Source organism: Kogia breviceps, chromosome 19, assembly GCF_026419965.1.
Source record: "Kogia breviceps isolate mKogBre1 chromosome 19, mKogBre1 haplotype 1, whole genome shotgun sequence".
Lineage (NCBI taxonomy): Eukaryota > Metazoa > Chordata > Mammalia > Artiodactyla > Physeteridae > Kogia > Kogia breviceps.
This window is the reverse complement of record NC_081328.1, coordinates 12,179,468-12,194,288: the sequence shown is the minus strand read 5'-3', so window position 1 is coordinate 12,194,288 and position 14,821 is coordinate 12,179,468. Positions and strand designations below refer to the sequence as shown.

General features: G+C 46.4%; 1 protein-coding gene across 2 annotated transcripts in view; it reads right to left on the bottom strand.

Annotated features, from left to right (window-relative positions):
- SMG6 (SMG6 nonsense mediated mRNA decay factor) overlaps positions 1-14,821 on the bottom strand; it is a 221,888-nt gene that overhangs the window by 96,264 nt on the left and 110,803 nt on the right. For both annotated transcript variants that reach the window (XM_067020989.1, XM_059046651.2), the window contains exon 13: positions 6,882-7,083. In XM_067020989.1, the coding sequence (XP_066877090.1) occupies positions 6,882-7,083 (202 nt within the window). The remainder of the gene's footprint in view (positions 1-6,881; positions 7,084-14,821) is intronic.

Here is a 14,821-nt window from a genome sequence, read left to right as displayed (position 1 = left end):
ATCGCACTATCATTTTGATCATATATGTATATATGTTTATAAATATGTTTCACTGGGCATAGAAGTGGTCTAAAAAGATAAATATCAAATTGTTAACAGTGGTTATCCCTAGAGGGTGACTTTGACTATATATTATTTTGAATTGTTTGACCCTTTTGCTTGAGTATGTATATTACTACTGTATTTCAAAAAATCACCTTCATTTTTAAAAAGCCTCCATGTTATCTTTGCTGAAAAAAATTCTACAATGTTGCATCTGAATAACAGATGAATCAAAGTAAAGTACATAAGAATGCAAAAGCCATAGAATAAAAAGACAAAAATGGTGAAAACTGAACACTGAAAACACTTACTATAAAATTAATTCTAAATAACTATTGTGAATTTAGAAACAAAATGCAACTGTGTGAAAAAGAAAATACATATTGTAAACAGTCCTAATTTTCACATCTTAAATATGGGATAGTCAATTGTTTCTTTCCCCCCTTTCACTCTTTTTTTTTTTTTAAAAAAATTTTATTTATTTATTATTGGCTGTGTTGGGTCTCATTTCTGTGCAAGGGCTTTCTCTAGTTGCGGCAAGTGGGGGCCACTCTTCATCGTGGTGCGCGGGCCTTTCACTGTCGTGGCCTCTCTTGTTGCGAAGCACAGGCTCCAGACGCGCAGGCTCAGTAGTTGTGGCTCGCGGGCTCTAGAGCGCAGGCTCAGCAGTTGTGGCGCACAGGCTTAGTTGCTCCGTGGCATGTAGGATCTTCCCAGAACAGGGCTCGAACCCGTGTCCCCTGCACTGGCAGGCAGATTCTCATCCACTGCACCATCAGGGAAGCCCTCCCCCTTTCACTCTTGATGTTGATACTTTGAGAATAGAAGATTATGTATGTTTTTCAAAAAATTAGTCACTGGTAGCACTTAAAATTAATATTTTCCAGACCACCAAAAAACAAAGGCAGCATTTCCCCCAAAACTATAAATGTATGTATGTATATATGTATGTGTGTGTGTATGTATAAAAACAACGGTGTTTAAAAAACCTAAAACAAGAACAAAGCATATACTGTATGGTCCCAATTTTATGAAAGGAAAAGAATAAGTACACACATATAAGCATGGGGGCAGGGGAAAGACTGAAAGTACATATATGAAACCTTAACACCAGTTAATTTTAGGTGGTAGTTTGTAGGTGATTTTTATTTTCTTGTGCTTTTCTATATTTTCTATTTAAAATATTTGGGGGTAATTATGTGCACAACAAACATGCCAAAAATATCATTTAACAAACAGACAAGCCACTAGTTTCAAAAGTTGGACAATTTAGATGCAGTGGTTAAGAATCCTGCAAAGGAAGGGGACGTGGGTTCGAGGCCTGGTCTGGGAAGATCCCACATGCCGCGGAGCAACTAAGCCCACGCACCACAACTACTGAGCCTGCGCTCTAGAGCCCGTGAGCCACAACTACTGAAGCCCGCGCGCCTGGAGCCCCTGCTCCACAACAAGAGAAGCCACTGCAGTGAGAAGCCCGCGCACCGCAACGAAGAGTAGCCCCCACTCGCCGCAACTAGAGAAAGCCCGCGTGCAGCAACAAAGACCCAATGCAGACAAAAATAAAATTAAAGGGCTTCCCTGGTGGCGCAGTGGTTGAGAGTCCACCTGCCGATGCAGGGGACGCGGGTTCGTGCCCCGGTCCGGGAAGATCCCACATGCCGCGGAGCGGCTGGGCCCATGAGCCATGGCCGCTGAGCCTGCATGTCCGGAGCCTGTGCTCCGCAACGGGAGAGGCCACAGCAGTGAGAGGCCCGCGTACCGCAAAAAAAAAAAAAAAAAATTAAATTAAATTAAAAAAAAAAAAGTTGAACAATTTAAACCTCATCTTTAAACTCGATTACATATTTTATTAATGTCAAAGCTTCCTGGGATCCTACATCCAGATAGAAAGCAAAGATTACTGTAAGAATGAATGGGATGTGATTGTGAGACTTATAACATCACCATATAATATGACCTATAATTTATTCCCTAATCAAGCCAAAGGGTGGCCCCGGCATTAGCTTGTTGGAAAGTTCTTGATCAGATAATATGGGAAGGAAAACAAAGAAGATCACATGGATTAATCTTCCTGGGGATGCTAGAATGAGGATTGCTTACATCTATTTATGACATCAATGTTTTGCTTATCATTAAATGGCTAGACCTTTAGAGCCTAAGGAAAGACACAGCCTGTCACTAAATAAATCCTTGTTCAGTACCACCTATAGCTATACAATCACATGCATTTATTTTGAAGATGACAATTAAGCTTTTTGGATATTGACTAACATATAACATGAACTTAACATCTTCTCCTAAAACAGTTTTCTTTTTATCACTTCTCCTATCTGCCTATAGGGCTACTGGGGTTTCAATGAGGAAATACATGTAAAGAGCTTAGCACAGTGCCTGGAACATGATTATTGACTGCAAAATCTTAAATTTATTATTGTTATGGTTTGATTACTTTTTCAATCGCTTACGCTTATTCAGTATAATGCAGCAGAAAGGACATGGAGTTTTATTTATGTATTCCTTTAAAACTTGTTCTTATGGAAAATTTCATATATATACAAAAGTAGAATACTATAATAAACTCCAAGTACCCATTATTCAGATTTAATAAGGATCAATATTTGGCCTTTTTTCCCCATCTACACTCCTGTCCACCTCCCTCCGCACGTTATTTTGAAGCAAATCCTAGATGTCAAACCATTCATAAGAACATGATGTTCTGAAGTCATACAGACAGGATTCTAATCCTGTACTTCCTCACTTAGCTACATTATCTTGGATAAGCTACTTAACCTCTGAATTTAGGTGCCGAGCAGCCACTTAACGAACCTAAGATCACGTTCTCCTAGTTGGCTCTAATTTTCAACATCTGTGATGTTTCTCTCTAAATGTAACCAGCTCCTCTCTATTGCTTTTACCCTAATCTGTACTCTTTATCTTACTTTTGGATAATCCCAACAGCAACCTGTTTTCTCACCTCTTACTCATCCCATACCTGGGTTTTCTACTATGGTTTGTTTCTTTCAGGCAGAATATTAATCCTGTAAAGATGTTCAGTAAATCAGAAAGATCAAGGGTGAAGCAAGTTTGGGAAAGATAGCAGAGGGTATCCCCCTCACAATGTACACCACATTAAAACTCCAACAAGGGGCTTCCCTGGTGGCGCAGTGGTTGAGAATCCGCCTGACGATGCAGGGGATACGGGTTCGTGCCCCGGTGCGGGAAGATCCCACGTGCCGCGGAGCGGCTGGGCCGGTGAGCCATGGCCGCTGAGCCTGCGCATCCGGAGCCTGTGCCCCGCAACGGGAGAGGCCACAACAGTGAGAGGCCCGCATACCACAAAAAAAAAAAAAAAAAAAAAAAACTCCAACAAGTCTTTCAGTAATGGATTCTGTCTAATATCGTGTTACCCTAACTTACATGATTGTGAAACTCTTTTTTTTTCACCTAACTATTAAGAACCTATAAAACTAGAGTTTCGTGGAACATGCTTGGGAAAGACAGTGAGAGGTTAATGCCAAATCAGTGCTCCTTGAGCAATGCCTTCACGGGGAAACTACCAACTCTACAAAATTTCAAGAGTTCCTCCTATAGGTTCAAATTAACTTAGGTTGCTTCTCACATCTTTGTATATGGCGTAAGCTGTCTCCCAAACTAGGAGGGTGTTTGCCTTGTACGTCTGGGTTTCTCTTGTGTGTGCAGGTGTGTAATACAGGCCACTCAGTGAATGCCTGTTGAGTGAGCACCCAGGCTGGGCCGAACATGTGACTCATCTCCAGCAGCGGTGAAACTGCTCATGTTGCTGCTACCAAGTCCTTGAGATACTTTACATTTCTTAGTAGTGAACGCTAGAAGCTGGAGAAGATGTCTATCTTCTTCAGGTATCTAAAAGGTCAAGAGTTCCTAAAAAGTCCCTCTGGACACATCCATACTAATCCTCCAGGTCAACCACAGAGATGTTTCCTATGTTTCCATCATTCTTCACTCCTCTCTTGAGCCTCAGTTGTCTCTTTTATAAAATGAAGGTACGAATACCTACTTGGCAGGCATATTGTGAGGACTTAATGAAATACTGGACAGAATTACCTCGTCCTGGGACTGACACATGCTAGATATTCAAGAGATGTTATTTTTCTCTGCCATAGAGAAAAAAGCAGAGAAAAAGGAAAAGGAAGGCATGTAACATCTTATATAGGGTAGCCAGGGAAGACCTCTGCAACAAGGTGGCACTGAGAAGGCAGTGAGAGTGCCACACAGGTATCTGGGGACGGGGTGTTCCAGGTTAAGAGGAAAGCAAGTACAAAGACCCTGAGGCACGAGTGTGTGGCTTGTCTGAGGAACAGCAAGGACGCCTATGTGACTAGGGCATACTGGGCACCAGGAAAGCAGCAGGAGCTGGATCAGAGCGTGAACAAAGATGTGACATGGTCTTATGGATGTATTAAAAAGATCATTCCAGTGGCTGTGTTGAAAACAGACTGGAGAGTAGGAGGAGGGAGGAATAAGAGAAACCAGTCAGAAGGCATTTTGTTGAATCGAACTAGGGTGCAGTGGTAAGAAAGAGTTGCATTTGCGTTTATTTTGAGGGTAAGGAAGACATGGATTGCTGACGGATTAGTTATGGAGGTGTGAGAAGAAGAGAGGAGCCAAGAAGAACCCCGAGAATTTTGACATGAGCACCCCCCCCAAAGTCAAAGCTGCCATTTACCGAGATGGGAAGACTGAAGAAAGACGAGGTTTGGGGGAGAGAAATTTAGGAGTTTGGATCTGGAGATGTTGTGCTGGGCACACCTATTTCACAGTCCTTGAAGTGGACACCCACCTTAGTCTCAATGAGCTGTGAGTGCCCTGGACAGCCTGTGATTCATGACCACAGGCTGAGGGCATGGACCACTGGCTCTGTGTTCTTCTTGCCAGGTCATATATTGTATTTACCATATACAGTACCATACACATGTATAATAAGCTAACACTAAAGCTGGGAGAGCTGATGAGAAAACAGGGCTTAGCAAGTCTAAAGCTGGACAGGACTCCTTCCTTGTTCTGCACTGAAAGACAGCTGACCCAATTGTCAACTCCCAAAAGCACCCTCCAGAGTCAAGACCACCCTGTGATCACAGAAAAACAGTACGTACTAGGATTCCCCTGGCCCAAGCCATGGCTACCCAGTTTCTCTTCCAACTCTTCTAACTGAACATCTTCCACAAAGTCTGAACTTTGTTAGCTGTCCTCTGTCTCACACACTACAACTCCCCATTATTATTCCCTCTGAGACTAGAAGAGCAGGATTTAATTCCAACTTTTCATTGGAAAAGCATAAAATGAGTACTCCTCTTGAGAGACAAAGGTTCCCACATTCCCAATATTAGCCATCAAATGTACCCAAAGAGTATGAGTTTTTGATATGTCAATGTCTAGAACCTTTATCTACATATAGAAATGTAACCATAGGGAATATATGAAAAAAATTCTGCTATAAGGAATCACCTGTTTACAGTAGTTCAAAAATTCAGGACAGTCCCCTGGTTCAATAAAGCAAAGACTGGTTAAAGAAATCTTGGCATAGAAAAGAATACTAAGTGATCATCAAAAATGATTCCAAATAAGAATACATTAAAAGATACTACATGAAAAAAGTAAATTATAAATAACATGTATAACATGACCCCCAGTTTTTTTGTTAAAAAAAAAGTGTGTGTTTATACCATAAGTTAAATATGATTGTATATAACTGGCAAAAATAACAGTCGTGTTACCAGTTGGTAGAGGGATTGTGGATACGTTTTTCTTCTTTTTACTTGTCTACAAGGAACATACATTCTTCTTTTACTAAGAATGAGTTAAAAAATTTTTATATTCAACATAAAATCTCTCATATTTGTAGTTTATGCTTAGAATTTAGTTCTTACTATTTGACATTAAAACAAAAAACAAAAAACAACTACCTACACCCCTACTCATACTTCATCTAGGTCAAAAGACTTCCTTCTGAGAAGCCACTTGTGGACTCTCCCCAGAGGCTCTCCCCTAGGGAATGTGATGCTAACACCTCCGCAGAGGGGTCAGTCTCTGAGTTCCCCTGCTCAGCACAGGAGACCCTGCTCCCAGGGTCTGTGGGCACGACTTCCCCAGCCGAGCAACCGCTACACAGAAATGTGAAGCAGAATGGACTGCTCCCCTCTCCACACCTGGCCACAGACCCAACTGTTAAGCAGAGACTACGAGTTCCACAGTCCCCACCAGGGCAACAGGCAATGGGCTTTGTTTTCTATAAACAGACAGACAAGGAATAAGTTCAGGTTAAAAGACAGTCCTCGGAGGAAGAAAAATAGAAACCAGGCAGCGGGGAATGCTTCATACTCCTAAAAGCTTTTTTTGTAAGTTAACACATGGTGTCTGCTTCTCTCTAGTCACCTATTTATCACTCTCCTCCTTAGAGAAGGGGAAAAAGCCCTGGCTGTTTTCCTAGTGCAGAGTTTTGTGGCTGGGGGGAAGGATGAAAGGGGGGAGGAAGGAGGGTGCTTTAAGCATGATGCAAACCATTTGGAGCTGAGTGAGAGCACTGCCAACACAAGCTGCACTATTTAAACAAGTGAGGAAATGATCGTATATACAACATGCCAGTGAGCGCACACACACACCAAAGGAAGTCGAGAGGGCTTTTTTTTTTTTTTCAGGACGCAGAGCTGGATGTCAGCGGCTAAAAGGTCGATATTTTCCCTTAACACCCTTCTCAATGACTTAATCATGTTCCGTTTGCACAAAAAACTTCCCAAGAATAAAAAGGTCTGGAGAATTAAGAGGAGGGGTGAATGGGGAGGGATGTTTGGCCTGGGGCTGACCTTATCCGAGGTTTTCTCCACGTAGCAGGGGTCCTGAGGGGCAGCCAGCAAGGGTACAAAGCCCGAGAGAAGCCGATCCTCTTCCAGGATAAGGAGGGTGAGGTCATCATCCGGGTCCTTGTACAGTGGCACCTCAGACTGATTCACTGCAGTCAGTATGTTACAGAAATCAGCCAGCATCGACCAGACATCCACAGCAACCCTGTGAGAACGAAGGTAAGAAAAGAAGAGCAGCTCTAAAGAGGGACCAGTTAAAGTATTCTAAGCACTTGTGGGCAGGGAGGTACTCGTGGCACTTGCTGTCTACGGCTGGCATCTGCCAGGAAATCTAACCCAAAAAGCTAGGATACAAAATTGCGCCCGCGGCAGTAATCTGGTGGGTGTGTGTCCATCTATGCAAAGTTGAAATTGATTAGGGGGAGGTTTTAATCCTAACCAGACAGGAAAAAGAACTTGAGAATCAGTTGCCTAATGCAGGTCCTGTCACCTTTCCAGACAGTGTGCCTGAGACACTTATTCAAACACTCAAGACAAGCAGTGCCTGAGGCAGCTCCCAGAATTCCCCTGCTCCTGTCCAGCCAAGTATATGCCGCACAGACAGCAACACGGTGCCAATCTCCCCTCCTCCCACACAGCCAGAGGGGCCGGTCACAGCAGGCAAAGAGTCATGTTGCTATTACCTCCCACCCCAGTCCCCTACAATGCTTTAGAAATCTCTTCCTACGTATAAGTAGGGAAACGATCAAACACACCCACCAAAACCCACATTCCTGGCCTGCCAAGACCTTCCCAGGAAGGTAAAGCTTCCCATGCATTTCAGCCGACAAACCAGTATCAGTGCTGTCTTGTCCATCCCTCTCCCTCTCCTCTCCCTCACCTGTGGAAGGTTAGACATAGGGTGACCAACTGTTCTGGTTTGCCTGGGATTTGTCCCAATTTTAGCACCCGAAGTCCCACGTCACCAGAAACCCCTCAGTCCTGGGCAAGCTGGGACGGCTGCTCATTCCTAATTGCACATCACCAAGTCCTGGTTGAACCTAAGAAATCTTGAAAATGCAAAGTCTAGCTCTCCCCATTTCAAACTCCAGGGCAGAATTAGAAAAAGAAGGTTCATTTCTCTTGTCACCATCATTTGTCAAAAATCTACTGTGGTTCATATCCCTGCTTTGATGGGTGCTAACGATCCTTCAGAGCTTTCTTTTTTGTCTGCACAGGACGCAGCTCAAATGGCCAAACTGTAGTCAGATCCAGGGCCTGCCAAATCTATAGGCCCTGGGCTGTACAAGACTTGGCTTTCTTTTCCAGAAGACTACCTCAACCAGGGACTCTGGAACAGGGAGTGTCCTGTGGATGCTAAGCTGTACTCTAAAAGGAGTGAGCTGCATAGAAGAACAAAGAAAAGCTTTACAATTAGGCTCAAGAGGTGGAGCGGCAAGAGGCAAGCAAAGAGAGCTATAAGAGCGAGCTACATCCTGGAATCTTCCCAGAGGAGTTACTGCGCATGAGCCAAATCTGCTAGGGAGGGGCCTCAGACCTAAGCAATGTGTTTCTCCTGGAGACTGGGAGCCTTTGGGAGATGGCAGAGAAGAGGGCATTCAAGGGACATGGCACTGAAGGTGATGCTGGGGGAGAAAGTGGGATCGAGGTGTGGGGACTCCTTGACTGGCTCCAGGTGGAAGGGGGCTGCACTGGTTTATTTACTGTAATCACTGCACTAGGAAAAGGCAATGAAATGAAACATCTTGTTTTCAAGAGTGTCCTGGGAACCAGGCGGAACACAGCTCCATTAATCATACAACGGCACATAATCAACACACATGTACTGCACAAGTAACTCGCCTCACAGGCTTTGCCCAGGAACAAGAACATGTTTGGGAAGAATCACCGGAGGGACAAGAGTTTTCTAAAGCCTCTCTCTGCACAGACACCGACAACCAGGCTCATTCACAAAGCTCCATCTTTTGGCTCGGCTGAGTTTGGCTGTCAGAAATGTTTAAATATGGAAAAAAATAAACAGTTGCAACACGTTTCAGTGCAGAGATCTGCCTGAGCCCCTTTGTGATGTAATGGGAAACGCAGCATTCAGGCTACCAGCTGTAGAATAAACAGAACTTCGAGGGTTAAAAGGAACTGAACTTTCCACGACCCCATCTGCAGAGAAGAAAATAATAAGAGGAATGATGCACTGCCCCACAGCTCTGATAGTTTATCCTCCGGTCCCGGCTGCAGAGACAAGCACCGGATGTGATAGGGCTGCTGAGGGCCGCCTCCGAGGTTAGCGCTGCCCATGGGAGACGCACAGGGAGGCTCTTCCAGCTCCCCGCTTCCTCCCCCAGTGCCCTGCTGGCCACTTGAGCCCACTGCCTGAGTCCGATCCCACAGCGCTGGTGAGCTCTGGCCAACAGGCACTGCTCGGCTGCAGAGCAGCAATTTGGAAAATAAACAGGAAAGACGACAGTGAGAAGGAAGAAGGTGAAAAGTCTCCCAGCTGAATTCTTGGCTTGGGGGCCTTGGTTGGTGCTGTGCAGGTCAAGGCTGCTTCAGGACGTAGATGGGGGTGGGGGGTGAGGGCAGCAGCATCTCCAGCCAGGGAGAGGCGGCAGAAAATTACCCGCGGCTGCCACAGTGGGAGGCCCCACATCCCTCTCTCGTCCTCCCACCCCTACCATCTTGGATCCAAGACGGACGAGTATGTGGTACCATGTGGTTCTCATTACCATGCTCCCTGTCCCCTAAGGCTCAGATAAACCAAAACTGACTCCTCCCAGCGGCTGCTGGCCACTACTAGGGACCCCTGCCCACATCTGCCTTTTGCCCATTACCACCCACCTTGTGCCAAAACCTTAAGACTTACTGCAAAAATGAAGTGGGTGAGTGTTCCTACCCTAGTATTGATTTGTAAGATAGCAGCTGATGCCAAAAGACGTAGGAAGTATCCTGAGTTCCCAACTCAGAAATGTAAAGTGGCCCTAGGGCCAAGCTAGACTGAGCAGAACCAAGGGAATACACAAAAGGCTCCGATGAAGGGTCATTTCTGCCCTGACCCCGTCAGACTGGTGTGTGATTCTGAGTGGCCACTTTCTTCTGGTATTGCAGTGGGACGGCCCCCGGTCGCTTCACGTGGCATCAGTGCTCTCCTCTCTCACTGAGCACCACGGGCATGAACACAACTGACTGGGCGCCCACGGGCCATACAGTGACCCCCACAGAGGGTGGGGCGGAGGGGGGTGTCAGGAAACTAATACTAAAAGGAAGAGGTACTCTGAAAAACCAGGTGAGATGTCTGAACTCAGAAGTTAAGATATTTGCAGAAGTATGAGGTGATTCCTGGAACCTGGGCAACATCACCTCAGCTTACCCCGATCAGGCCTCTGGGCTGAGGTCAGTTCCATGGGTGAACACAGGGTTTCCTGTCTGAGCAGAAGGCGAAAAGTTAGCCTTTTCCTGCTCTAGTCCTTATCCCAGCTGGGAGTGCCTTCCAACCTTCACCCCAACCTAGTCCTTGGATTCTAAGGATTCAAGGTTGGCCTGGGCCAAGGAGCCCAAAGTCAAATTCCGGTGGCCGAGAGGAACTTTAAACAGCTCCCAATCTTCTAGAAATGCCTGGTAAATGACTCCCCAAAAGAGTTTTCAGACATTCTCAAGCCACCTTTGGTTCTAAATGGACCCTCTAGAGTGCTATAGGCTTGGGCAAGTCCCTCTGGCTTGTTGTGGTCCCAACTCACACTTTGGGAAAGCTCCCAGAGTCCAAAAAAATCCCACCAAACAGACACAAGGCAGCCAGAGAACATGAAACTGCATCCCATGAGTCTGGTCATGGCTCTCAGAATGGCGGCACGGGAGCCTCTCAAGCAGCTGTGTGATGTGACTAGTGAGCAGGGATCAGCAGTTGTAGGGTGACCAGGTGGCCCAACCCCACAGAACACACCACACACCAGGAAAGCAGACCTCTGGCTGGAGTCTGAACACCAGATCCTAGCTTGGGACAGACCAGCAGTGGCTAGTTATAGGTATGCACTCAGGACCAAAGCTCACCCACTTCCCCACAGACATGCATTCACTTACTCCACCAGGAAAGGAAAAAAAATAAGAGTTAATTTACTTTTTATTGCCTCAGAATTCCAAGGTTTAATGTAGCTGTCAGTTTGAGTGCAGTGCAGCTGCCGGCCGATACAATGCAGCCCAGGCCAGCCCAGGTGACTAGGGAAACACATTTCACAGAAATGAACCAATACACACACTGTTGGCTGGTTGTTTGAGGGGATATTGACTTGGGGAATCAGATTAAACCTTCAGGCTGGGGTTAGTTCTGCAAACAGCATTAGAAAAGCCGCTTCAGTCCAAGGAACTGAGAAGTCCTGATCTCAGGTGGACCAGTGGGTTTCTTCTGTGTTTCCACCATTTTGGAGTTTTCTCATACAATCTGTTACTCAACTGCGTCATGCTCGGAAAGATTAAGGTGTGAGATATGCGAGGCAAGTTATACCACAACAACCTATCTCTTTCCTAGAACTCAGAAAGAAAGGCAGATCTGCCAGCTTTATAGGGAAGAGGTCAAGAATGAGCTCTTCTGCAAACTCCATCCGAGGACCGGACTGAAGGAGGAAGACAGTTTGGAGAATGGAGTACTAAGGCCCCACCAGGGCTCTCAGGCCATCCTTCTGGCAAGTCTAAGGAGGACTGAGCCCTCACACACCCCTTCGTATTTTTACTGGGGGAACAGGCTGACTGGTGATTAATATCAAGTACAATGACCCCATGTTACAAGCCTGCAGGGGCTTGTGGAGGTGGCCATTTCCTGTGTAATACCAGCTTGTTTAAACACTAACATTCAAACTCCACAGCTGCAGAACAAACCCGGAAAGAGGTGAGTGAGAAGAAGCCCTGCATTGTGTTTTGGAGCTACGGAAGATCAGAGAAGTAGTACAGATGGGAAACGAGTTGGGTCTTCTGGTTCCTGGGGTGAGACGCTCTGGAAATAGAGCTAAGATGGCATAGAAACTAGGCACAAAGAAACTGAAAAAGAGAAAGTCCATGGACTATAAACACAAAAAGGGAAAGGCAAAAGGCCACAGCAAGAGAAATGCTCTTAAGATATGTAATATCCTCTTTTTAAAACCTGTTTGCCTATGGACCATCATATTATAGCCCACAACTCTTCACGTGGGGTTCAATGGCCAACATAAGACCACTGTAGCCCTGGAGGACTTCCCACCCAACTGGACAAAACTGCAGGAAGTAAGCAGATAATAACAGAAATGGACCTGAATCCAACAAGTCTGGTAGAGTCAAAAGAATAGTACCTGGGTTTGAAATAGCTTAGTGAGCTCCTTGGAAAGCCAGGATGTCACGCCAACTCTGTTCTCAGTAGGCCGAGGATCTGGTTCTGGTATCAGGGCAGCTCAACAGAATGGGGTAGAGACTGGGGGAGGGTAGGAGGAGAACTATGCAGCTCCCTCTGAGATTTAGGAACTACCGTGTATTTTCCAGATGCCACCATGATATAAACCGGAGACAAAGTTATCAGGGATCACTATTCTAGGAGTTAAGACATGGGCAGCAAGATACCATCCTCCAAAAATAATAGCTGCTTATTAGGTGACCACTAAAATATACAAGGCTCAGTTAAAGAAGATCCTTTCTGCCTTCCTAATTTATACAAACAAGTCAACTTGGGCCCTTGGAAGAGTGCCCAACTTAAATTAATTCTGCCCAATAGGGCAAAATCAATCTGCAGCTCAGTCACCCTGCACTACTCGAGGAACACAGACTTCATGTTCTAAGCAGTGCGGCTGGAGCCCTATGGCCAACAACAGGTCACGGTAACCTCATTCCAGGATTTCTCAAGTACCTCTAACTGTGCCTCCCTCAACCTCTCTCTAGGTCAGTGCCTATTTGACTTCAGTTCTCCCAAGCTACACTCAGATGTATAGCCTCTGTCGCATCACTGTGGTGTGTTAAACCCATCAGCACTGTGTGTTTGGGAAAGAGCAGCCCCCAGGGGACCTTGACATCGCCACGGCATGAGTGGAGCCCTCGGCGGCCTCCCTGGTGCGGATTCTCACGGTTCCTGCCTCTCTAAATTTTTAGCTGTAACCACTCCAACACGTCTTCTTAGTTTAGCACACACTGGACCCAAATAACCTCAGCCCAGAGCTGGAAAGTACTCTCCCTGGGGTCAGTGGCTGTACCCTGTTGGGGTCAGACTGGAGCCTTGGGCCAACACCCCTTCCTCTCACAAGAAGTCCTGCGGGAGGAGTGGGGAGGGGACAGCGGCTCCTGCCGTGGGAGAGATCACGTGTGCCCCACACTCAGCACTTGGAGGAAGAGGAACCCCCTGGTGCCAGGCTATAGTGCTGACGCCCCAACCCGGAGCCAGGGAGACTGGGTGGGGAGCCAGGGTAGCAAAGGGGCTTCCCACAGTCACCACCACTTCCTTCAGGGAAGTGCTGATGGACTATTACTTAGTGACCTCCCAAAATGCCCTTCTGGGAAGACGTATTAAGCGTCCTTGAAGGGGTGCCGATTAGACTTGGGATTAGTTCTTATTTCAGAACTGCCCTATGAGGGTGAGTGAATGAGCTGCTTTTTAACTCAAGAATTTCTATCTCGTCTACAGGGTCAACACATGTAGGCTCCCTGCGGAAATGAGCTTACTGCATACTCCCTCCACATCCCCATGTCTCCCTATGTGACGGCACCTCAGAGGGCTCCCTACAAGCCCTCTCCAGCATGCTCTGTAGACTATACAAGACAAGCCATGGAAAAGCAGCAAGTCCAGGAATTTCTGGAGTTTTTTTTTTTGTTTTGTTTTTTTCTAACAGTGCTCCAATCCAACAGTGTGATAAATGCATCCGAGCTACAATTAGGAAGATATATAGCATCAGAATGCGAAGGTCTGGGCAGCCTGGTGAAACGCGGGCTCTCCAGAGCCCCAGCTATGTTTCCCATTATGTAACCCTGGTCATGGGCAGACAGCCAGACTCCAAATGAAAAAGAGACTCTGGCTTGGCACTGGTTCTATTTTCCTATCCTCATTCGGGGTCAGCGCAGTGTCATACAGCTGCAGAGAAAGCTCTGGGGATTAAACCTGGGAAAGCCTCCAAGACCAGGACCTGGGTTCAAGTACCAGCTGAAAGCAATAAACCAACTGCCACAGCTGGGCTAGGTTTGGATGTTCTCAAAGTCCCCTGACTCTTTCACTTACTGAGAACTAGAGATCAGGATGAGGGAGGATTTGGCTTCAGCAGAGACTATGAAATGAGGTAGGTTGTCCCACTGCCCCAGCCTTGCCAAAGGTCCTGGGGGGCAAGGGGGCTATGCGTAGGCTCGTGGAAGCCTGTTGCTCCGCTCCTCTCCACCACCTGACATTCACAACTTGCCTCATGCTCCCTTGGTAAAGCGGGGAGTAGCTGCCCCTCCCCTCTAACAAGAGGCCTGGCACAGAAACTGTGCTCCCCACTCCACCCCCACCCCCATAAGTAGACGGCCCCTCCAAACACTGTGGTCTGTTCTAACCAGACCAAAGCACTCTACACTGCCTTTTACAGTGGCTCAAGGCAACTTTCCACACCCTGCTACAACCCTCTGTACCAAAATCTCCTGGGATATAAAGCCATCCTATTACGACTCCTAACAGATACAAATGGGAAGTCAATGTACTTACGTGCTGACTCCAGCACACACACCTACTAAGTGCCACTGTTGTGGGAAGGCACAATCAGCCCTGAAATCCTGCCCTTGTCACTCTGCAGTGTCAGTGAAGTTCTGTCATCGTCATGCTAAGTGGTCCATATGTGCCTAAGTGGCTACTGCCTAGGAAAAGTAAACTTGACCAGAAAGAAGAGGAATATGGGCAGAGGGGAGAGAACCAAGGAGACTACTGATGCGCTTTAGAATTCCCCTGGAAAGGTGGAGGTGCTTCGAAATGACTAACTGTG